General features: G+C 48.4%; 2 protein-coding genes across 2 annotated transcripts; one reads left to right on the forward strand and one right to left on the reverse strand.

Annotated features, from left to right (window-relative positions):
• The first annotated feature begins 410 nt into the window (after window positions 1-410).
• LOC119814850 (BLCAP apoptosis inducing factor) lies at window positions 411-10,103 on the forward strand. The gene is made up of 2 exons (XM_038330918.1): window positions 411-551; window positions 8,166-10,103. Exon 2 carries the CDS (start codon window positions 8,340-8,342, stop codon window positions 8,601-8,603), a length of 264 nt encoding a protein of 87 aa, XP_038186846.1. The 5' UTR covers window positions 411-551; window positions 8,166-8,339; the 3' UTR covers window positions 8,604-10,103.
• Window positions 5,019-6,475, reverse strand: Nnat (neuronatin). Its single transcript, XM_042055094.1, is given in 4 exon segments — window positions 5,019-5,248; window positions 5,501-5,558; window positions 5,560-5,577; window positions 6,404-6,475. Coding segments are annotated over 4 exon segments (378 nt in total).
• Window positions 10,104-24,094: the final 13,991 nt, after the last annotated feature.

A 24,094-nucleotide genomic window follows, 5' to 3' on the forward strand; every position in this document is an offset into this window, starting at 1 on the left:
ATTTCATCATCCAGAAGGAACCACCCAGAATAGCCTGGGTCTGCGCCCAAGGTTTAAAGGGCCAAATCTGAGCTACGAGAAGTCTTCCCGGAGTGCACAGACCACAAGGTACAAGAGCTTAGCGGGAATCAGCGCAACTAAGCAACGCTGGCCCGCCCCGCTCTCAAAGAGTAAGGATCACAATCTGCTGCATATGCATGAGGAGGACCATAGACCAGAGATTCGGGGCTATCCAAACTGCGCCTGACTAAAAATTCTTCAGGTTTGAAGACATCAGCGCCCCGTAATTTTATTCACTTGCATATAAAGTCTATAAAAGATCTTTTGTAACGGATACTGAGGGAAGAGTGCCCGAGGGTAGCCCCATTTTGGGCTTGGATATCAGGCGTCTGCGACGGACAGCCTGATTCTGGACGGGGTCCTTGGGCCGCCTGTCTTGAAGACGAAGGGGGCGTCTCCCCAGCTTCTGCGGCGTCGGTGGCGAGCTAAGGAGGAGGCACGCTGCGGCAGCGACGGCGACAGTGGCGGCAGTGCCATGGCGGGGCTCGCAGGTATCGTGGCGTCGCCCGCCTGGGCGGGGTGAGAGGTCCTCGGCGCGGCCGCGGCGCCATGTTGGCCGTCCGGGGTCACCTTAGGCGCCGCTTGGCCTCTCGCCGGGGCTTTCCTTCCGCGCGGCCGGGGGCGGGCGCACTCTTGTCTGACGTCGCCCGAACCGCCCCGCGTCTCCCAAACCTGGGCCTTGGGGGAGGGGTCCCCTTCCCGTCCCGAGGATGGGTTCCGGGACTCCTGGCTGTCACTCTGGCCTCCAAGGTCAGCGAGCTCCCGGGGTGGGACTGGGAGCATGGGGCGCGACCACCACCTCCTCTGCTTGGGCCTTTGGCCAGGGGCTCAGCTTTTGAGAGGCCGGCCATTCTTTCCTCGCCACTTCAGTATCTGTCTGTCTGTCTCTCTCTTTTTGTTCCATCCGAAGAAGTGTGGGGAGAAGGGAGAACCAGGCCCCGAACCCTCTCTTTGGTGACTATCTGCTTCGGGTCCCGGGTACTCTCCCACCAACTTTTCATCGATTCTGGACACCGGTTCTCTCTCCTCCGGTGTGTGGGGAGTGGCCCTCAAGGGCAGCAGAAGGAATGGAATAATGGAATGCCTGTCACACTCGCCTTGGCCTGGAAAGGAAGAATGGGGGGGATGGGGACAATCGATTTTTCCTCCTCCTTCCAAACCACCTTTAGTTTCCGTCTAGCCCTCATGTCTCTTTTTAGTTGGGAAACTGCAACCTGTTCTGCTTTATAGGTTCTTTTTGTTTATAGGTTCGGATCCTTCTTTGTCACTTTCAGGGAACTGATGTATTGGGGACAGCTTCTCTGCCCAGCCTGACATGGTCCAGTCATCCTGTCAGTCTTCTGGACTTCATCACCAAAGCCAGGATCATTTTAGGTGCTCATGCCAAGTATTAGAGCAAGATTACTTGTTTCTTTTAAATCACGATTCATTAATGTCAAGAATTCCTGTTCAAAGATGTTTCTGGAACCTTGGGTTTCTGGAGCCTTGGTCAGTTTCCAGAGATCAGCTTAATTCTGTTTCTGAAAATGGGCATCTTTGAGTTGCTACCAAAACAGTTTAACTTCTTGTCTGTTCTTTCTAAGGGAAATCAAAGTTAGGCTGTCCTCTCTTCATGTTCTCTGTCTTTGAAACACATGCATTCCATTGCAAGCGTGCCGCTGTGTGATCTACCAGGAGCCATGTATTGCCTTCCTCTCTGTCTTCCGGCTCTACCTTGGGAATGTTCAGGAATCTGTCCTGCTGTGGTATGAGCCCTGTGGAAGGGGGACAGGATCATTTCCAGAGAAGTTGTGACAAACATGTCTCTCTGGCATGTGCAAGAAGTCAGTAGTCACCTGGAAAAAGAGACTCTGATAGGCCAGTATTGTGTGTGTGTATTGTGTGTGTACACATTTAAATCTCCTGGGGGCGATCAAGTGCCAGCTGAGATTCTCCCTTTGGGATATTGGCTCCTGAAGAGATCCAAGTTTGAAAGTAGATATCTAGGAAGTGGCCTTGGTTGTAATTAGGCTATCTTTGGCTGGCCCCATAGCCCAAGCAAAAAAAAAAAAAAAACAACAAAAAACAAAAAACCTTAATCCCTGTCCTGTCCCTCAAAGGAATCCCTTCTTTCAACCACAGCTCGGTTATTCTACAGATAGAGGTAAGTCACCCAGAACCCACATCTCGAAAAGTTTGGTACTTAGTGACCTCCACCCTACTGAATTTGAACTGGTCAGTCCAAGAAATAGCCTCTCCAGTATTCGTCCCTGGCATCTTCATGTGTTGCTAGATTCCCATAAAGCTATTATACTTCGCTCACAGTTCATCTGCTTGCCTTTGCCCCTGCTTGGAGGTTGCAGCCTCTTTAGGAAAAAGGGATATCTAGCTCTGGGTTAAAGGCTTTGCAATAAAAGAACACACCCTGTTGTTTTATGTGAGAATAAAATGTTTTAGTAGAATATAGCTTGTGGAAACATTGTATAAATAAGGTATATTTGGATCAGGCTTGCAGGTATAGCATAAGGATGGGGCATCCCTTCTGCCTTCTCTAGGTTTAGTTTGCTTTCAGGACAGCAGGGTATGGGGCAGGAGAAGAAAGTGAATAGTGGATATTTCACGTTCTAAGAGCCACAAGAGCAGTCCTTGCCTGGAAGTCCACACTTATCACTGCTGGAGGGTAGATGGAAGGAAGAAGTTTCTCAAGATCATCTGGAAAGCCCTGGGGTTCAGTAGCTTCTTGGCTTGGGGGATGAAGGGACAAGATGCACTGTGCCCAGAGTAGCCAGACTCCTTTCTCCCTGCTTTGGCTGCCTTTGAACTCAGCTGGCATCTAGCCTGGGCTGAGGTTAGAACATATGGATCAGTAGAACAGCAGTGCCCCCTCCACGTCTCCAAGGGAAGGGTCAACCTTCATTGGGAGCCTGTGTTGATATTTACTCATGGCTCAATGGGTTTAGTATGGCAAACCACAGAAATTCCCAGTCAGGAAGGAGGTAGGTGCTGGTTGCTGATAAGTAACCCTGGGGCAAAAGACCTGACCTAACTTCGAGCCTTGGTAGCAGCTGTGTCCACCCTGCTGAGGAAGATGGAGTCTTAGAATGCATGTCACATCCAAATCCTGTGGAATCCGACTGTTTCTGATGTGTGTGGAGTTCATCTGTACCTTAGTAGGGAACTAAAAGCGACCTGACAGGGTAGCCTAAACTGATTTGATGGATGGTAAAGCCAAGGCCACACATAATTCTACACAATTTGCCCCTATTTCCTGGTGCTGACTGAAATTGCAAGTATCTTCAAAAGTGCCAATGATTGGCCTGAACATCAGGCTTTTTCAGGGGATAGAGACAGGTCAAGGTTCAAGAGGATCAAGGTGCTTTGTGTATTTGTGATGTGCCTAAGGGATTTGAGGAAGTAGCAGGAGAGATTGGTGGATTTCCAGCTCATTCCTTTAGTATTGACATAGGAACAGGTGTGCAGTGACAGGGATGGATAAAACTAGAGAAGCAGCTTAACAGGTGGCAGGACTGTTGGGTGAGGCAACTGACACTTGCAAGAAGAACCATGGCTAACCAAGGAGGGGACTAGGCAGCCAGCCTGCTCTCCCTGATGCCATCAGTGAGAGAGGAAAGTGCAAACTAGCGGCCTGATAGGCTAGTAAGGATGTACCAAGAAAACTGGGGGCAGGGGTCGTCCAGCTGGAGGGTTGAGAAAGCCAGGCAAGATGACCTTGGGGGTGATTCTGGGGCCTGGAGCATTGAGCTGGTTGGAGGAGTTGTCAAGCCCTGTCTTTGTCTAAACTAGTGCCCCTTTTCCTCCCCAGCAATTGTTTCTCGGGGCTCCTGAGTAGAGTTCTGGGGTATCGCTTTATATTCTCAAATCAGCCCTCATGGTCCTCGGGATCCCATTTAGAGGCCCATCCCCATTTACTTTCTTCTCATCTTTCCCAAATTGATAACCTGCCATGGCATGGTACCTTATCTCAGGACCAAGTAAATGCACCCATTATCCTGGGGAAGGGGAAATATCCCTTATTCTATACCACTTTTTTGATTGGGGATGAGAAATAGTCCTTTATCTCAGGACAGTATTGAAGTGAGGCAGGTTTGAGAGTCTTTGTTCATTCTTGTCTTCTTGTCATCCCCTCCCTTTCCCAAGTGGTGTACAATAGATACCTTGCCCAGCTTTAGAGACATGTGAAGCTGTCACAAAAAAAGCCACAAAGGAACTTTTTTGTGTACCCCACTGCCCTGCATGGTTCTAACACTGTACAAGACAGGAGAGGTGATCTTTTATTTTTTGTGGAGGTGGTTCCTGATCTCCAGGAGCTTACAATCTAGCTGGGGAGACACAACTAATGCACATGTGAACCAGTACAGTTAGCGACGACCACAGTATTGACCTCAGCTGCTGCGTGAGACCAGGGACAACAAGATCAGTGAAGGCCCAGGGGTCAGAAAAGGTGTTCTGGTGAAGGTGGGATTCAGTTACTAGTTAAATAGGGCCGAATCAAGTGACACATTTTGGGGAGGGGTTTGGAAGGCTGGGTTGAAAGGGGGAATGAGGGATCAAGGCAGAAATAGGCATGCCATAGGCAAGGGACAGCAAGAGGACCCCACTGAATTTCTTAACCCACTTCCTTCCCCACCCACGCCCTCCAGTCCCACCACGCAGCATGCAGTTGATGTTTTCTCTTTTGTACCGAGATTCAGGGCTTCAGCTGGTGATGTCAGAATGTCCATTCTGCTGGTTGTTGGGGTGTTGGGTCTCTGTGGTAGAATCTGTCATGTGGCTGAGATGCTGCTGTTGCGACTTGGTTCAGATCAGAACGTGGTGCATACGCCCAGATCTCAAGAATTTGCTCCCCTCTTCCCCCTCCTCTCCCACCCTCCGGTAGTGGGACAGGGTCAAAGGGGTTGGGAAGGGCACGGATATCTTCATCATTGTGGGTGCTGCTTCTCCAGGAGCCTACCGGCCCCTCACTGACCTTGGCAAGTGCTCCTCTGACGAGGGAACACAGGGGACCCCCCATTACTGTGCGGCACTGGCTCCCATGCTGGTCGAGAAGCACAGAAGCACCTGATGACATGGCCGCCCAGGGCTGGGATCTGGGGCCTCAGTTGGGGGCTTGCTGCCTGCGCTCCCCCAGCATCTGCCGCCTGGTCCGGGACACTGTGTGTGCCAGCTTCTGCAGGGAGTACCTGAACACCTGTGGTGAGAGATCCAGGACCCACCCTTAGAGAAGCACCTGTGACTCCCTGTTGTGCTGCTGATACTGCTGCTTGCTAGTCCTGCTGTGTGCCCACCCAGCCCCGCCGCTGGCCACGCCAGCCTGTCCAGTATAGCCTGGAGTGGCTGACGTACACAGCTTGTCCACGAGTCGGGGTAGCTGTGTGTGAGAGCTGTGCTGAGAGCTGCATGGCTGCACGCTGACTGGACCCACAACTTAGGTATACCTCACTTCTCGCAGTGGGCTGTGTCCCTGGAGGATTTTGAAAAGTGAATCCTACCCAGTAAATGGCAGCATTCCAGGAACACCTTGAAGGAAATGTGCGATTCCTTTGGCAAAGGATTCCTTGAGCAGGGAACTAACTCTTCCTGCAAAAGGAGCTCTTGGGGTAGATGGTTTTCTGCACAAAGCGCCTTCTTTGAATTCGGCTTTAAGAAAAGCACTTTTGCGCGCGCGCTCTCTTTTTCCATAAAATGATTTGTCCCCTCTTTTTGAAGCTCTTTCCATTTTTTTCTGCGAAAGGCATTTTCCTCCAATTGTTTTATTCAAAGTGTATATCTAGTTCTTTTTTCTGTCCCTTTGTTTCTCATCCAATGCTCTTTATCTAATGGATTTTTCCCTACTAAGTGCCTTTGTCTGGTTATTTTTCCTACATTGCGCGTTTTCTTTATTTCCTCCTCTTTACTTTTTCCTCTGATTTATTAAGATTCTTTTCGTTGAGTGTTTTTTTCCCTGAGAAGTGCCATTTTCTAACTTATTTTTCATCCCACCCCACAAGTGTTGTATGTGCATACAGTGTATTATTTTTTTAAATTTCCCGCAATGCGCAATTTTTTAAGGCGGAAATTTTCTGTGGGCAAGCTCTAAAGTCTCGCAGCACAAAGTGCCCCGCCTCCCTCCTAGGATCGAGTTTGAGTATAGCGGGGTGATTCTTACCGCATTGGTCGTGATCGTCCGCAGCGGGCGACCCTGAGTCTTTGTTCCCGGCCGGGCGGGGGCGCACTGGGGACAGGGTCTGTGCGAGGATGTGGGCACGCACGCGAACGGGCGGGGACAAATAGTACCACTGTGGCACTTTGGGTCCGGGTGCGCTTCGGGTGCCCTCTCCCATCCAAAGCCCGGGCATATACTCACCTGCAGCAGCACGCGGAAGATGTACCAGCCGATGATTAGCAGTTCTGCCGAAGCTGCTGTAACTGCGGCCATGGTTCTGAGAGTGGGTGGTGGAGAGCGAGGGTTCGCTGAGGTCTACTGGTCTCGGAGTCCGCTGTTGGGCGCACTGCCGCAGCCCTGGTGGCCGTGTACCCTCCTGCCATCTGAGTGCGCATGCGCGCTTGGTGCGGAGGGCGCTGTTGAGGAGGAGGGGTGGCGGGGAGGGGCGCTCCTCATTCGCCAGGAGAGGAAAAAAAATCCGTCCGTTCTTTGCACACGGATCCTCACCTCCCGAGTCCGCTCATAACACCCTTCCAGAAGATTCTTCTGCTCTGCCCACTTTTGAAATTCATTGTTAAATAGAGGGGAGTCATGGCTCTAGAGTTTAGAGTGAGGGTATGGGTGCAAGCCTTTTGGTATGACATACCCAAGTCTGCAAATTTAAACTCATGCCAACTGTTTTGTGAAAGTCCTTGCTATGTACCACTTTCTCGGCTGTTGCTTCCTCACTCTGCCCAGCAGGCAATGGTGGCTGCGGTCCCCAGTTGGACCAGCCCTCTGTTCTTAGTAGCTAAAGTGATTGTGTCTGCTCTGGAAAGGATGTAGGAAGGATTGATGGCCTTTGTGTGCGCCGAAGGAGCGAGATTTTTGAAGAAATGGTTCAAATGTATGGGGACTGGTTTTCTGTGGGACAGATGGTATCAATCTCTGTCTTGTGCTCCCCTCCCCCAATCTCTAGTAAGTCTGCCTGGGCTGGGTTGGTTCTTTGTACAGGTTGCTTCGCAGCTGGAGCACAGAACAGTATTTTTCAGTAGCCGCCAAGGGTTATGTCTTAATATGGCTACTGTCGCCTAGTTTGGAAGTAAAGCTAGTGTCCTTCTCTTAGTGTGATCTTAAGCTCTAGTGGAGCGCGGCTCGGGTGGAAAGACCAATTGCCATCAAGCTATTTGGCACAGAGGCCAAATGTGTTTGCCCCTTTGTGGACAGGAGATATATTATTAAAAATTTACCGAAGCCCAGTTCTGTTCAATGTCAGTAACAGATGAAGGTTGGTTTTTGGTTTTGTTGTTGTTGTTCTTTTTTTTGTTTTGTTTTACATTGACTTGAAGTTGACTGGTTGAGCTAAATGTTATTGGACTATTTAAAAAAAGCAAGCCTGGTCCAACCTGCCATCTTAAAATATTTGACACTACTTGACTGTGTCTTCCCGTAGCTTGCCAGGATCAGAGGATCTACTGTCTGGCATCTCCAGGTTAGCAGTTCACAGATAATTGCTGTAACTTGACATACTCCCGCTCTGGAGCTGCAGATGAGACTAGATACAGAGTCATTTCTTACCACATGGGGGCACAACACCAAGTCCATGGTGTCCTGTGGCAACCACAGGGCGGTATTGTGAGGTCTGGGACCTTTGAGGACGGGCCGCAGCCCCAGGAGGCGATACATGATCTCTGCTGGGCAGGGCCTAGGCAAACCAGTCCACTGTGGGGACCGTGTCCTCCTGGGAGCCTCCAGTAGAAGCCCAGGGAAGACACACCCCAGGAGGCTACCTTAAACTAGTAATTTGGATAAGATAGACATTCATGGGTGGGTGGGTAGGAAGGGGCATTCACATTTGCTGTTGTTAACCATGATCCATTTTCCCAAATAAGTATACATTTTGTTCCTGTTTTTTTTTTTTTTGTTTTGTTTTTGTCTGTCTGTCTGTCTGTTCTTTGTTTGTTGTGTTGACTTTTCTCTTCAGGATCCTTGCTGCCTTGGTGATCCCAGGCTGACAGCCAGAGAGCACAGCGGCTCAGCTCCTGGAGAGAGAGTCGAAGAAATCGGAGGGCAGCCACCTGTGCCTGCTGGCTCCCATTAGGTCGGTTCCTGCAGCGGTGCCTGGCAGCCTTGGTGAAGGCCCTGCCCGGCAGAGATCATGTATTGCCTCCAGTGGCTGCTGCCCGTCCTCCTCATCCCCAAGCCCCTCAACCCCGCTCTGTGGTTCAGTCACTCCATGTTCATGGGCTTCTACCTGCTCAGCTTCCTTCTGGAACGGAAACCTTGCACAATATGTGCCTTGGTTTTCCTGGCAGCCCTCTTCCTCATCTGCTATAGCTGCTGGGGAAATTGTTTCCTGTACCACTGCTCCGATTCCCCACTTCCGGAATCAGCCCATGACCCCGGAGTTGTGGGCACCTAACAGCTGCTGAAATAGCTTTCCGAGGAAGCAGAAGACGGGAGGGGAGGCATTGACATAGGTCATAAAGCATTGGAGTTTTGAATCCCGCAGCCCTGCGGGTGCCACATTCCTAATGGAGCCTTTTGGCCTGTGATGTTTTATCCTTATAATGTGAATAATGGCACTGACCGGTGCTTCTATTGTAGCGTCCTGTAGTCGTGGGTGGTCTTATGGTTGTGCGTTCTGTCACCATCTGGGTCCCAGCTGACGGATCGGCCCACCTCCTTGCCCATCGTTTTGGAGAATCTACACCCATCCTGGTCAGCCACGCTCGGGCAGATACAATGCTAGTCTCATTGTCACCTCCATGACCCTTCCTCATCAGGATCGTCCTGCTTCCCTCCTCAGTCCCTTTCCCTGGTTTCCCCTTGGTTCTCTCCCACCCCTTTCCTTTTGGGGGAAGCACCTGTCCAAAACAGGGCTTATTTTTGCACTTATCTCAAATTTGAAGAGATTGCTGACGCCCGAGAGCCTCGCTTTTTCATCCTTCTTTCCCGGTCAAGCAGGAGAGAGGAATCATGTCTCAACTGCTTGTTGTCCACAAACCTCCAGTATTTTCTCTGCCTCATTTTAAAGAAAGAAGCAGTGGAGAGACATTGTTCTTTGGCCTGGGTGTCTGGGCTCTTGCCTTCCAGTCCAGCCTCTCTCCCTTTGCTCTTCCTCTGCCTCTCAGCCGTCCTAAGGGGGCCGCCTCTTGTTTGCAGTGCATGCTCTTCAGGAGGGAGGTATGCAGTGTTCTTGTAGATCAGTGGTCCCCAGTGAGTGAATGAGAAAGTATTATGTGTTTCATAGCAGCCACAATTCCCTTGGTAGTTGTTTGGGTATTTTTTGATGTGCTCTGTATATGTGTGCACGCATGTGTGTGAGAATGTGTGTTTGTGTGTGTGTATGTGCATACATATGCATACATGTACTAATACATGTGTATATTCCTTTTGAAGAAGCTTTACTGAATGTGTTCTGGTTTTGAGGTTTGGTAGTAGTAACTAGCTAGTAGGTCCCACTGCAGTTTTTATTTAGCATGGGGATTGCAGAGTGACCAGCACAGTGGACTCCAAGGTGGTTCAGACAAGACCCAGGGGAGCAGTGGCCATCACCCTCCTACCAGGAGCCTCTTCGTTCCTGCACACATAGACTGTACACTATGAAGAACACACAGGACGACTTGGTGACTTGGTACTTGTTTTATATTCTCTGCGCTTCAGTAACAAGTGTTGGCAAATGAGACTTTCCTGGTCCCTGCCCACTGGGATCAGCATGGTGGTTCTTCCAGTCGGAAATGTCCTCTCTTGTGTGCAAGTGAGGGTGGTGAGCCAGGCACAGAACTGGACGCAAGCACTGGGAAGTGGGACTTCGAGGCCACATTTGTGAAACGCTCGGACTTCTGTTATAAAAGCTTTTATTTCCGGTGTGTTCGTTCTACAGCTGTTTGAAATGTTTAATAAAGCTTTATAAACTTTACTTTGTGGTTTTATGTGACTGCAGCATTTGGGTCATGGTGTTGGATTTCTGAGTTGGTGGGGGGCAGGGTAAAACACATGGGGCTGAGTCCTTGGCGCCAAAGTACCTTAGCTAGAGAATTTGATCTGTTCTCTGGAGAGCAGATGGTGGGGTCAGGGAGGGGCAGGGGCAGTGGCAATGCAGGCAATGAACAGGAGAGAGTCTGAAAATTTTCAGAGATGAGACATTTGTACTTTTCAGCTCCCATGACTTCCCACCTGAAACTTCGCTCCATAGACTTGTGTAATGAATTCCTTGATAAACAATTTAGGACAGCTGGTCATCAAAGATTTTTATAAGTGAAACCCCTCATGGCATCTCAACTGGGAAAATAAATAAGGCTTGCCATTTACCCAACATACCTTAGGTGCTAGCTAGAAGCACAGAGGGGTAAACCCTTTGCTGTGGATGTACATGTGTTAACTGTGGCTGTGACCTAGGACACTCAGTTGTGGCAGCATGCCAGGGCCCTTTGCTGAGTATTCACCTGCAAGTCTCCCTCTCAAAAAGCAGAACAGGAGCACTTCCTGAGAAGTGGGAGCTGTTGTGAGGGCTGTCAAGGTAATGTTTGAAGATGGTTTGGTGACTTTAGGGAAGTTCATATTGACCTACCTAGACATTTCCTTTATTGTGGGGAAGCTGTATGGATTTTTTCCTATTCTTCTGCCCTTTTTACATTCCTGGGAGTTATTGCTGGTCCATGCTTTCCTCTTCTTGATATAACTTTCCAAAGAGCCAGGTGTAGTGGTTCACACCTATAATCCTAGCAGTCAGGAAGCTGGGGCAGGAGGATTGTTTGGAGTTGGCCTGAGCTACTACAGAGTGAGACCCTAGCTAATACAGAACAAAATAGAATTCCAAAAGATGTGCCTGTTTGAGAGGAATTTTTCTTTGAAGAATTGCTGTGACCATTCTTGGGATGTCTTTTCTGTCTGCTTCATTGTTGGCCTTCCCTCTTGAGGTCTTTGCTGTGCATAACTGGGGTTCTAAAGAGCTTGACAGTTGAGGAGCTGGGCATAGGGAAAGGCTAGTTTGTTCAACAGACACAGAGACCCTTTACAAGGCTTGCTCGCGATTTCAGGACAAGCAGGCCCGACACTCCAGGACCCCATGATTCTAGCCTAGTGGGGAGAGTTAGCAAAATAGACAACTACAGATTGCAAAAACAAACCAAACAAGCAGATGTTTTTGTGTCTTCTCCTGTGGAGGCACCTGGATGGTAACTGAAGCCAAGCTCATTGCTTATTTTGCTCTCCCTTGAAAAGCAGCTTTCTGTTTTAGATCTTGTGCTTGAGAGTCACTTATAGGTCACCCTCCAAAAGATTTATGGTCCTTTTGGTGGGGTGCTAAGAGCCCATTCTTGGCAGGGTGCTTGCCACCTGGGGGTTCTGTCTGCCCACAGGACTCCCCATATCACCTAGGATGCCACTCTTTTCCCTGAGCTGTCTTCCAGGAAAACAAGACACTTCCTTTGCAGAAAGGCCTTGGAGGACCTCACTCTGCACTTCTATTGCCACTGTAGCTCTCTGAGAAAGTGTCCTGCTTCCGCTGTCAGTTTCTGCATAGGTAAAAAATGTGGTCTGTGGAACAAATACAATTTTCCCAGCCCCAGTTATCTGGGAGTCTTTTCTTCCTGGATCCTAGGCTCTTTTGCAGCCCAGCTGAGGTAGGTGGCTGGAGTGAGTTGGTAGCAAGGGACTTTGGGAGCTGCCTGCATGTACTTTGATCTGTGTAGCATGTATGCCCAGATACTACTTGTCTCAGGGAACTTCCCTTCATTTCTTTCCTTCTTTGTGTTCAGAGCTTGTCTATGGCCCATTATTCAGCCCTCATTCATGCTGCTGCTCAGGGGTGTCAGAGTTCCTTTTAAGAGACTGAACTCCTGGAGGGCGTGGCCTGTGAGTCCAGCTCAGAGGCCAGCCCTACTATTCTTCAGTTTTTGTCAGTCTCGTGTATGATGAGACCCTGGGACCATAGTGGAATGATGGTGGAAATCACAAAATAATCCCACACTAGTTCAGAATTATGAAAAATAAAGGGTTATTTATTTAGGGGAGACTTACAGATCACTGTCAGTCCTCTGCTCGAACAGGGAACAGGAACAGAGTCTAGCAGCCAGAAGCAAGAGCCTGAAGCAAGAGAGCAAGAACACTTTAAAGTTGCGTTTATAGTATAAGAGACCACGCCCAAGTGGGCTGGTATCTTAAAGGCTATTGGCTGAAGGAGCGAAATGTGCTCCCACAGCAGTAGACAGTTAATTTCCACCAGCACAGTGTCCTCTTGGGTAAAGAGAAAGGAGATAATATTTATCAGTCAAGTTGTCCTAAAGATTCTTGACTAGGCACTGTAGTAGGGGTTCTGAGGGTCTCAGAAAGGAACTGATGCAGACATGAGAGGACTGGCTTTCAGACCTGAAGATCAAGAGTGAATACTCGAGCAGTGAAGTAATAAATGAGATATTGCTGGATCACCATCTAATCTAGCATCTTGCTTACAGATAGAGACTGAACTGAAAAGTAAAATGAAGAACCACTAGTATCTGGCTGGATACTAGATACCTTAGAGACAGACCCCAAAAAGTTCTGGGGAAAAAGAACAGTCTGTTTAAACCTAGAGCACTGACAGTTGGGGAGCAATAAAGGAGGGTTTTAAAGTTGAATTGCTGCTAGCTGGCTGCCAATCAGTCCTGAGAACTCCTGTTTCCAGCTGACTAGGAGCCATCCTAGTATACTAGCAGCATATGAGATGGGATTCATCTCTCAGGGATGTAGAGAAGGCCACATCACTGGGAATGAGGAGAAAGGGCTCAGAAGTAGCAGTGATGAGTTTAGCAAACTAGTACTGGGTGAATGGAGTATGTTGAAAACAGCAGTGTGCATCCTGGTCAGGCAAAGCCACGTAGCTGGAGGTTCTATATTGGCCTGTCTCCCTTTGGGAATCCAGGAAAGGGACTGCAACACTAGGGTCAGGAGTGGACTAAAAATCTAAACACCCTGCTGTGAGGAGTCGGGAGCCCTGGGTCCTGTGCTCTGCCTTTGTAACTTGTACCTGTCCAGACCCCACCACCACCTTAGCTTCCTCTCCTTAAAACGGAGGCCAGTAGCATCAGCTTCAGGGCAGTCTCGGATGCCACCCTTGCCAGTGGAGCTATGTGGGCACTCCTGTCCCTTACTAGGCTCCCTAGAGCAGTTAGTGCAGGGGCATATATGAGGGTGCCTTGTTGGATCTGGTTGAACAAGACCCACCCTAAAGACAAATCTCTGGGTAGTCCCGGCCTCTCATCTCTTTCCCTGGGCAATTGTAGAGAACACACACTTGGACAGCTTGCCCATGCTACTGTTCTGCTGTCCCATGCTAGTGGTGGCAGCCTTCCAAAAGCAGGGAGACGTAGAAGATTATAGGGCCCTGGACTTGATTCCCACCCCTGGGTATGTGACCTTATTCTTTACTGTTCATGTTCCTTGAGGCCTGTTACCTCATTTATTAGTCAAAGAAGTCTTTAACATTTCCAGAGACATCTCCTGTGAGACATTGGTGACCTTTAATTTATTATTGTTACTTGAGTCTTAAAAGATGCTGGCTGAAAGTGTGTTAAGGCAATGAGGTATTTAATCAAAGGATTTTATATTTACTCTTGGGTGCAGAAGTGCCCAGAACATTTATGTATAGCCGAGGCAGATGTGGATGGGCCTATGAGGGAGGGAAACAGACAAAGCATTTCAGAGATTCCCTGGTTCAATGGTTCCCACTGCTTAGCTGGATCATTGAGGTCCTGCGTGACCCTTAGTCATAGAGGCTTTGTCACTGAACCAGTCACAGAACCTGCCTGACCAGGCCTGGCACAGTGCCTGTCAGTCTGTGGCTTTATGGATAAATAGGCAGTGACTCTGACAGTACTAGACTCCTAAAGGCAGTAGGTGACTGGTCTTTGCTAGAAGGCAGGGAATCGCCTCTTGGCAACTCTGAAGTGATGAAGATAATTTCCAGACTAGTATTTTGAGAAGAGCCTCATCAAAAACACACAGCCCGACATCCTTTCTGTGGAGCAGAGCACATGAGGCAAGCCCCTGTCAGGCCTGAGGTAGTGGATTCCTGAGGGCAGCCTTCTCTCTCCCTGCCCTGTGCCCTCAACCCCATATACTTGTCAGTTTCCTCTTCTTACTGTCCCTCCTAGCTGGTACATTGGTGAGCTGGCAGCAAGTGTAGAGTACAGACTTCCTGTTTTGCAACCAAGCTCAGCTCTGGCGAATTGCTCTCTGCCTACAGATTGACAGCGACCCACTGACTCTTGATTCCTGAGCTCCGATAGACCATAAACTGAGTTAGTTGTTGTCGTTGCTCCTCTTGCCTTTCCATCTCCTTTCCTCAAAGATCATGAGCATCGTCACCAGACGTGGGCTCAGAGCCGCCTCTCTTCGGCCTCACTCTGCTGCTGTATACCTGTATACCTACATCTCTGCAAACACTGCCCAGATGTTAGACTTACTCCAGGCCCATGCCCTCTGCAGCCCTCGGGCTTCTGCTCTGTAAGGCCACTTGCTCACAGATGAATAGGGCTCTTTGTAGGGCTGCTTTTAGTATATGGCAAAAGGGTTGGTTGGTTTTCATTTACTGGTTAAGTATAAACTAGGTGTTTCTACACTCAGAGCCATTTTGGGGGGTGCTATGTGGTTCCATTTTGCACAGACAGGAATTATGGCCCACAGGGGCTTAACACACACCCAGCTCTTCCATAACGGCCCTCGTGACTTTGCCCATCTATAACCTGGTATGCGGTTGTGGCTAATATTTGAATTGGTAAGACTAGACTGGGCCTCCTCAGCTCTCCTTAGCTGTCAATACTTCTGTACCTGTCTGTATGCCTGTCTTTCTGGCCCCTCTGTGTTTCCCAGGCCCATGGCCTTCTCTTCATTTGGATCTAGTCGTTTCTGGCTGCTCAGTTGCACCTGTGTCTCTGAGGATACAGCCCAACTTCTTTCAACCCATGGTCCATGTAGCTATTGGGTTTCTCTACCATATTCAGACATGTTCTGTGGCACTTGGCTCAACTTTTGTCTTTCCAGAGGATGACATGCTCCCTATGAGTGGAGCAAGTAGTGCTCACAGTCTGGCTGGCACCTCTATGCTCCTTCTCCAGGTGCCAATCAGAGACACTCACCTATCCTCAAAGGAGGTGGTCCAAAAAGGTGTCTGGGGTTGGAGTGACAACTGCTACCATCATGAAGACCAAGAAGGAATCACTGCATCACCTAGGGATCTTATCATCCCTCTGGGGTTACCGAAGTGGGAGAGGCAGAGGAGGAGAGTGTGAAGGGACCAAGAGGATGAGATGGCTTTCCCGACTTTGGAGGAAGGGAGCTGGAGGGTGACACCTTGTGGACTGCTCGTTTTTGTATGGCTGTTATTTGGCAAGTACTTTCCTAGGTCAGAAGCCATGAGCAGCTGTCCTCAGGACCTCCTGAACCTCATAGCACCCAGTGAGAGTGGCACAGCTGTGCCTGCTGTACAGATGCCCTCTAGATGTGAATTGCCCAGCAGTAAAAGCAGCCCTGGGACTTGCCCCATCCCATTGTCCTCCAGAGCCTTACCGTAGCTACTGTCCTCCTCCCAGTCATGAGTGGAGAAGGGGTGTGGAGCAACAGAAGTGTTTGAGGGTGGAAGCAAGAGAAGATGGAGGAGGTGGGTGGGACTCCAGGGCTTTAACACATCTGCTCAGGAGGGAGGGGTAAGAGGGTAGAGAACTTTTTAAAACAAGTCAAATTGGAAATAAGAACCTGTTAAAAGTTAAGGATGAGGGAAGGAATTAGAAAAGGTATCTAAACTAGAAAGCAAAGAAATGACATCAGGAGAGTGAAGGCCAACAGTAAGCAAGGACAAGTGATGGTCCGTGTCCCGATGGCCTGGAATGGACTGAACTATTTAACCTGGAATAGCCAGCATGGAGCAACCCACCCACCCAAACCAAAGTGGCTTAGCACTGGGACAGTGACCTCGTCTATTCTAAAAGTGTTCCTGGGAGGTACTAAATAAAAATTTGCTGATAGGAAATGAACATCTGAAGTGAGAAATTACATCAGATGAAGCAGCCAAGCATAGAGGCTCATGCTTATCATCCTAGCACTTGGTAAGTAGAGGTTGAGGGGTCATGAGTTTTCAGGGTCGTCCTTAGTTGCAGAAAGAGTTAGAGCCCAGAGCTGTGTGGTAGTGGCATACTCCTTTAGTCCCAGCACTGAGGAGGCAGCTCTGAGTTTAAGGCCAGCCTACTCTACAGAGCAAGTTTCAGGACAGCCAGAGCTATACAGAGAAATCTTGTCTCAAAACAGACAGACAAAAAAACAACCAAACAAACAAACCAAAAAAAAAAAAAAAAAAAAAAAAAAAAGGTAGAGGCCAGTGTGAGCTGCATGGAACCCTGTCTCAAATAATAAATAGTACACATTGAATTGAAACTCAGTGTTGATGACAGAAGGGAACCAGGGTTTCCATCTGATGGCCAGCTAGGTAGGGCTCCCTGAGTCATTTGAATTAATACATACAGTGGTCAAGACTAGGAAGACAACCCTCCCTTGACCACAGGTCTGCATGGTGTTTGGGGGGTATTATGCCCTTATGGTTCTTGAGAGTTGAGGATCCCCTAGAGAGACTCACCCAGTCTTGGATGAGTTTGTTTTCATCACCTAGGGTTCTCAGTCATCCAGATTTCACATAAGGGACCTCCAGCAAGAACTAGCAAAAACAACCTGTCCTCTCTAATTGTAGCACCCCTTTCATACAATATGCTGTTTCCCCGGATAGATGCAGACTTACTACCTGAGTCTTACAACTCAGCTCCATTACATTTTTTCTTCTCTGTTCTGTTTTTTAGATTTATTTTATTTTATAAGTGTTTTGCCTGTGTGTCTGTAAGTGCACCATGTGTGTACCTGGTGCCCATGGAGCCAGAAACACTTTGGATCCCCGGGAACTAGAGTTATAGACAATTGTGAGCCGCCATGTGGCTGTCAGGAACTGAAATCAGGTTGTCTGCAAAAGCAACCACTGCTCTTAACCACTGAGCCATTACTCCCACTCCTGTGCTGTTCTCCATCAAGATTAGATAGGCAAAGTAATCCTGCTTTTCCCAGTGAGGATGCTTCTCCACTGACTCACTGGGATACATACACCTTCACTCACTAGGCCTGTCTCCCCATCTGCAGAGGGAGGCAGCTGAACTAGATTATCCCCAGTTCCTTTTCAGAGCTAGCATCACATCTTCAGATGCCCCAAGGCTTGTGACGGTATTGATGGGGAATGAAGACCCCAGACTTTGTCAGCTCCACATTTTGGAGCATGGAGGGATCAAGATGGCTGCAGCCCCAAGAAGGTGAACTTGCCAGGAACTGGCTGAGATGAGTCTGCTGCTTGTGGTGAAGTGTCTTGGCAAACCATTCAGGTAGGTCTGCACAGTTGAGGGAGAGGGTGGGGTGGACACTCTGTGGCCCTTGAGTAATGTTTCCTTGCAGGATTGGATGTCTTCAGACTGGTAGATGCCAACTAGATGGAGCCATCCACATTGGCAAAGTAGGTGAGCCATCTCTCCACACACTTTCCTGGCAGACTTCCAGTGGCGTTCTACTTTGAAATGCTGTCCTGTATTCATTGTCATTGTTTCCAGTTATGCCTTCCTGTAGCCATCTGATTCCCTGTCCAGATGGCACATTCTTTGAGAACATAGCTCCAGAAGTGGTCATCAGTCAGTAATAGCTAAACTCAGAGCTGGAGCAAGAGGAGAAGGCTTGTCCAAAGCCAAGGTTCAGATTGTTGATCTGTTGTTTACTACAAGGAAAGCTCTATTCTAAATCCACCTCAGAGCACACAACTAAGGTGGCTTAGTTGATATGCTTGCTGTACAAGGACCTGAGTTCAATCCCCAGTCCTGTATAAAAAAACAGAGATTGGCAGCACACATCAGATGACTAGAGAGGATCAGTGGGGCTTGCTGGCCACTCAGTCTGGCAAATTTTGAACTCCAACGAAAGAGTCTCACAGGAACCAGGCCCCAAACCGACCTATGACAGGCATTCCAAGGGCAGTTGCAATATGGACCCTACTGAGGAGACTGAGAAGGGGTCAGCGGAAGAGAGCACAAAAGCACATAGGTTCCTAAAGCTGGTAAAGAGTTTGCTGCACAGCTCTGAGAACAGGACAGAAGTCCCCCAAATGGGGGACAGTTGACCTCTATTCTGGCTGAGAGGAGGGAGAAGAGGGCTAGAGGGGCTACAGAGCCAGGAAGGTACCCATGCTCATTGGTCACATCAGGATGGGAAGGCTGGGCCAGCAGCCTGCAGAGTAGAGACAGACAGCAAAGGGCCCCAGAGCAGTGGGATTAAGTGTTGATGTGAAGGGATTAGTCGCGTTGGTGGAAGGAGCAAAATTCAATCATGTTCCTTTCTGTGGGGAACCTGATCTCCATGTTCTCAGGGAGCCTTCATCTGCCCTGTGGGTCCTAACTGCAGCTCTAATTGGCTGTAGCTGCTTCTTGCCTGGTGGCTGGGGTCGCGTCTTAGCATTCTTTGTAGCTCTGGGCACCTAGCAACAGGCAGCTGTTGATGTAGGGGCAGAATAATCATCGTCTGTCTCAACTCCAATATCTGAAATGGAGATTCAGATAGATGCTTTTTGTCAAAAAGATTTACGTCATACAAGGAATCAACAAATTACATAACATTCATAATTACTTTATCTAGATCTCAGGGAATGCTCCCTGGCCTCAGTGTGGGCTCACCTTCTCAAAGTGTATGCTACAGGGTCATGGCCACTGTCTCATCTGATCACTACTGCCCCTTCCCTGCATACAGTGAGGCAGCCAACCAGCTGACCTGTTTCATAGGGAAAGAAGCAGACCCAGAGAAGTAAAGCAAAAAGAAAGAATGGTGAGAAGTACAGGGATGGGATGAGGGCACAGTCTTGAGTTCTTTGCTGTCTCCTAGACAGTATGTACTGAATTGTAACTATTTCTTCTATAATTGCACAGAAATCAAAATCAGTGAGCTGTGGCTTAGCTGCCTGAGCATGTGTCTTCCAGGACTGGGTAGTGTGTCTTCTGCATAGCAGGGCAGCCCAGGTTCCACTTCAACTCCCTGGAAGTTCGACCAGGAAGTCTCATGGGTATTAGAGCTGTGTGAGGCATGGAGATGCTAGAAAGCCACAGATCCCTCACGTCCTTTAACTATGGTCTTCAGAAGCAGGAAATTGTATGAGAGACAGCTCTCAACTAGACTAGTAGGGTTGCAGAGGAATGGATGGGTCAGAACCTCATGGTAGACAGCAGAAGTGCTTAGAATGGTTGTCTGTTAGGCAGTCAAGCTGGGGCTGGAGAGGTGGTTCCATGGTTAAGAGCTCATACTGCTCTTGCAAAGTACCCAAGTTTGGTTCCTCTTCAGGCTCCTGCACTCACATGTGCACGCTGGCATACATTTGCTTATGCGTGCATACACACTTAGAAGGTCAGTCTTGGAGTGGCCCTCGTGTCTTGAGTGCAGCCCTGATGGGTTGGGGAACACAGTATTGTAAGACAGTCAAGAGACATTGGAAAGTGGCTCACATGGCCAGGGTGTTGGGAACACAACAGTGGGTCTGGCAGACACCTGAATCCTAGGTTGAAGGCTGAAGAAAGACACAGCTGGCCTGGAGTTAGTGCCACTCTGTAATGGGGACCCTAAGAAGATGACTTTCTAGGGAGCATGTGGAGAAGATGGCAGAGAGCCTAGGCCAAGACAAGGAGTTAGAAACATTCAAGGAGTTGATCCAGGTGGCAGAAAGAGAAGGACCTGAGAGATGCAACACACAACTAGGAGAGGGGGTTGCCATGGCAACCAAAGTAGTAAAGAGTTTCAAGGAGAAAGTAATCAACATTGTCAAATGTGACAGCAAATTCCAATCGGATCAAGACAGGAATTTCCCCGTTGGACTTCAGGATTAGCTGACTTGTACTGGACCTAAAAGAACATTTGTGGGGAGTTGTAGGAACATAAAGGGGGATTATGTTGACATGCAAGGGGGTGTGAGACTGTCACTAAGTCCTTCCTGTAAGGAATCAAGAAGGAAAACTTGGAGATGTGAGAGGTGGGGGTGTAGAAGTGAAGCTAGGAAGGATGAGCACATTGTTCACTAGCCAGTGTAACAGCCACACCCTCCAGTGTCCTCTGCTGTGTTTCTGGCAGTGTGCCTAACACGATGGGTTCTTTGAGGGCAAATAGGCAGTCAGTAAGGTTTCTGGAGCAGTAGAGGAGAAAGAATCAGTCATGTTCATCAGAGTACAGTGCCCCATACTAATGGGTGGTCTAGCAGGATCATGCTTCAGACCAAGATGGGAAATCCAGCAGAAAGTATTCTGGGTCAAGGATAACCCTGTGCCAGAGGCTAACCCCAGGAAGGATAGAAGCACCAGAGGCAGACAGATAGGAAGGAGCTGGGGAGAGAAAGGAACAAACAGAACCCCAGCCTTTTTTATCTTAATCGTGAAGGAAAGAGGAATGCTGATGCATGGCTATTCTGGGCTGTGGAGCCAGAGTAATTGAACAATTAGGGGCGGAGACAATTATTTGAAATAAGCTCCCAAAGGGACTGGGATGAAGTGCAGAGGAAAATAAATTAGTTTGGGGTAATAATGTGTGTATGACCAAATGTGGGCGAAACTCAGTTATTTACCTTTTAGAGAGTAATACGATCCCATGTTCTTTTGGGAACATTTTCATCTGCCATATATCCTGCCTACATGTCTAATTAGCACCAGTTTGATCCTGTTTCGTGGCTGAGATCATATCTTAATATTTTGTGTGCAATAGACTGAACTCTTTAGGTGTCAAGCCAGTGTCTTCTGCCTTAGACTGGAATTCTGAAAATCAACATGTATTCTTGCTTCAACCGAAAGGTATGACCGTTACAGCACAAGAAAGGGGAATGGAGCAGTTAAATCTGGGGAGGCATGATGGGGAAGCTCAGCCAATCACATTTGGCTAAGGTGTGGCCGCCTGGGGCCAGGGAAGAAAGACCTGGGTATCCAGGTACACCCCCTTTTCTCTCGGCTGCATGTGGTGCTCGCAGGACTCTGGTCATGTGAGTTTCCCCGTTTCCAATTATTAAATTATATTTGTTGTTTTTGAGCTGGTCTGGTTAATTCTAGCTTACCGGTCGACTACGCCCATCAGAGGCAGACCTTTGGGTGACTGGGTGGAGAAAAAGTCAAATCTGCCTCGCTCATCCTTGTGATCACTCACTGTCTCACATGAATTTCCTCCCTCTCACAAGATCCAGAGAGGACACACCTGATCGTGCCAACACTGTATGAGGGACAAGACATGGTTGTAGAATCCCAGCCAGTGTGTCAGAACCAGTCTAAGTGAGACAGAAACAGAGGAGAGAAAAGAAAACAGAATAGGCTGGAGGTTCAGGCCGGCAGACCCAAGCAGTAGATAGAAAGCTTGTCTTCCTGGAGCCCTGTCCCCGCTGAAAGCAACCTATCAGGGGCCCATCTTACTCCTCTGGTATGATCTAGAGACAGGATCCTCCCCAGTGGCAGACATTCTGTATTTGCACCCAAACTCTCCAGTATCATTGTGTGTCTTTGTGTTTGCTCCATCTGAGGCACAGTTTGTGTGATGTGACAGAGATGGAATCCGACGGACAGCAAGCTTGTGAGCTCCACTCAGAGCAGCTCTCCTCACAGCCCTGCCCGATGTTCCTCATGGACCCTGTGGCTAGTCTCTTCATGCTGCTGATCTCTGTGTGTTTTTCTGAGCCACTGCTGTATTTTAATAAGCAAAACTTTGAATAGTGTCTTAATACCTGATGCGGTAAGTACCCTTACCCTGCCCTCTATTCTTTTAAAAAAATTACCTTGTTATATTGCTGGTTTACTTATCTGTCTTATAATTAACTTGTCAAAGTTCCATGGGGGGAAAGTCTTATTAAGCAAGACTGCATTAGAGGGAAAATGGCATCATAAAGATGCCATCAGCTTCTCCCATCTGCGACAGCGGCGCCATCTTCCATGGTCAGTCTCTCTTGTTTGGTTTTGCTTTGCTTTTAATGCCCTCTGATAAAAGCTGGCCCTGCAAGTTGCAGGCGTCCTCCACGTTTCTTAATGGCTTGGCTCCTGAACACCTTATTAGTTTTGTTGCTTTCGTGACTGGATAAACTTGCCCAGTTTTTCATTTTACTTTCCAAGTTTTAATCAGTTTGCTAATCACTATGCCGTATTCACAGACACACACCAAGTGAGCGTGCTTTGTCCCTGGACAGACAAATGAGAGCACAACACGCATGCAAATCTGAGCTAATTGGCAAAGAATGAATCTGAATGTTGGAATTAAATTTCAGTTATACAGGTAAAACACGAATACATTTTCTTTTCATACAGTCCACATTACAGATGGGCATCTCTGCTTGGCCCTTGGCCTCTGCCTTAGGTCCTTGAACATTCAGGGGAGGAAGCCGATATTAGTATCCCTCTTTGTCTAGTGTTTGCCTGTGCCCTTCCAACAAGCCTCTGTCCTTTGTTTCGTCTGTCTTCATAGGCAGGTGGTGTCCACATTGGAAGTGCTCCTGAGCTGTGTGCCCCACAGGATTCTCCTCGAGTGCTCTCTGCATCTCCCTCACTCCAGTGCTCCGCTCAGCTGGCCACACACAGCCGCAGACAAGCCTGTCACCTTCTATTCCAGTTGTTTCCTATTGACTGACTGGGAAAATGCCTTTGGTGGGGGTCGTAACAAACACCCTGAGGTACCGTGCATTAGTCCCTTTTGCTCTCATACAAATACTTCTGTAAGACAAGTACTGTTGGACCACAGGGAAGACACGTCCTGAATTCAGATCAAAACAGCTACAGTCTTCTCCAAAGTGTTCATTCTCTTGCCAGAGCATCTCCAACTTAACATTTCACCAATGGAACGGTGGATGGGGGAAAATACTGTCCTAGGTTAGTGTGCCCTGTGCCATGCCACAGCCAAAGCTTTTTTTTAATTATGTATACAGCATTCCTTCCATGTATGGCTGCAGGCCAGAAGAGGGCACCAGATCCCATTACACATGGTTGTGAGCCACCATGTGGTTGCTGGGAATTGAACTCAGGACCTTTGGAAGAGCAGGCAATGCTCTTAACCTCTGAGCCATGTCTCCAACCCCAGCCAAAGCTTTTGTTTACCCCGTTCCTAGTTTTCTGTCTGGACTGTGTGCCCAAGTCCTTCCTCCTCCTTTTCCTCCGCCTGCCTGCCTCTCTCTTTCTTCCTTTCCTTCTCTTTCCTTCTCTCTCTCTCTCTCTCTCTCTCTCTCTCTCTCTCTCTCCTCTCTCTCCTCTCTCTCCTCTCTCTCCTCTCTCTCTCTCTTTTCCATGATTTGAGACAGGTTCTCACTATGTACCCTATCCTAGCCTCAAACTCGGTCCTCCAACCTCAGTCTCCCAGTACTGGGATTATAGGTTTGATGCCACACATGCCCACTTCTCTTTCTCTTTCTAAAGGTATTTTTATCTTTCAGTGGTTTCTGGTTCTTTATCTGTTTCAAGCATTTTATACTAATGTTTTGTTGTTACAGATGTTTTTCTACACTGTGATTCTTTTTTTTTTTTTTCCCAAGATAGGGTTTCTGTGTGTAGCTTTGGAACTTGCTTTGTAGATCAGGCTAACCTGGAATTTACAGAGATCCTCCTACCTCTGCCTCCCGAGTGCTGGGATTACAGGCGTGCGTCACCACCTCCTGGCTTACATTGTGATTCTTTTGTCATTTAGTTGAATTGCTTTTAGAAAAATTTAAGATTTTGATACAGTCATCTGTAGGTTTTTACTTTTACACCTTCTTTTGGCAATCTTAAGAAGCCTTCTTTAGCAGGGCATTAATGGCACATGCCTTTAACCCCAGCACTCAGGAGGCAGAGGCAGGCGGATCTCTGAGAGTTAAAGACTAGCCTGGTCTAC

This window comes from Arvicola amphibius, chromosome 5 (assembly GCF_903992535.2).
Source record: "Arvicola amphibius chromosome 5, mArvAmp1.2, whole genome shotgun sequence".
Lineage (NCBI taxonomy): Eukaryota > Metazoa > Chordata > Mammalia > Rodentia > Cricetidae > Arvicola > Arvicola amphibius.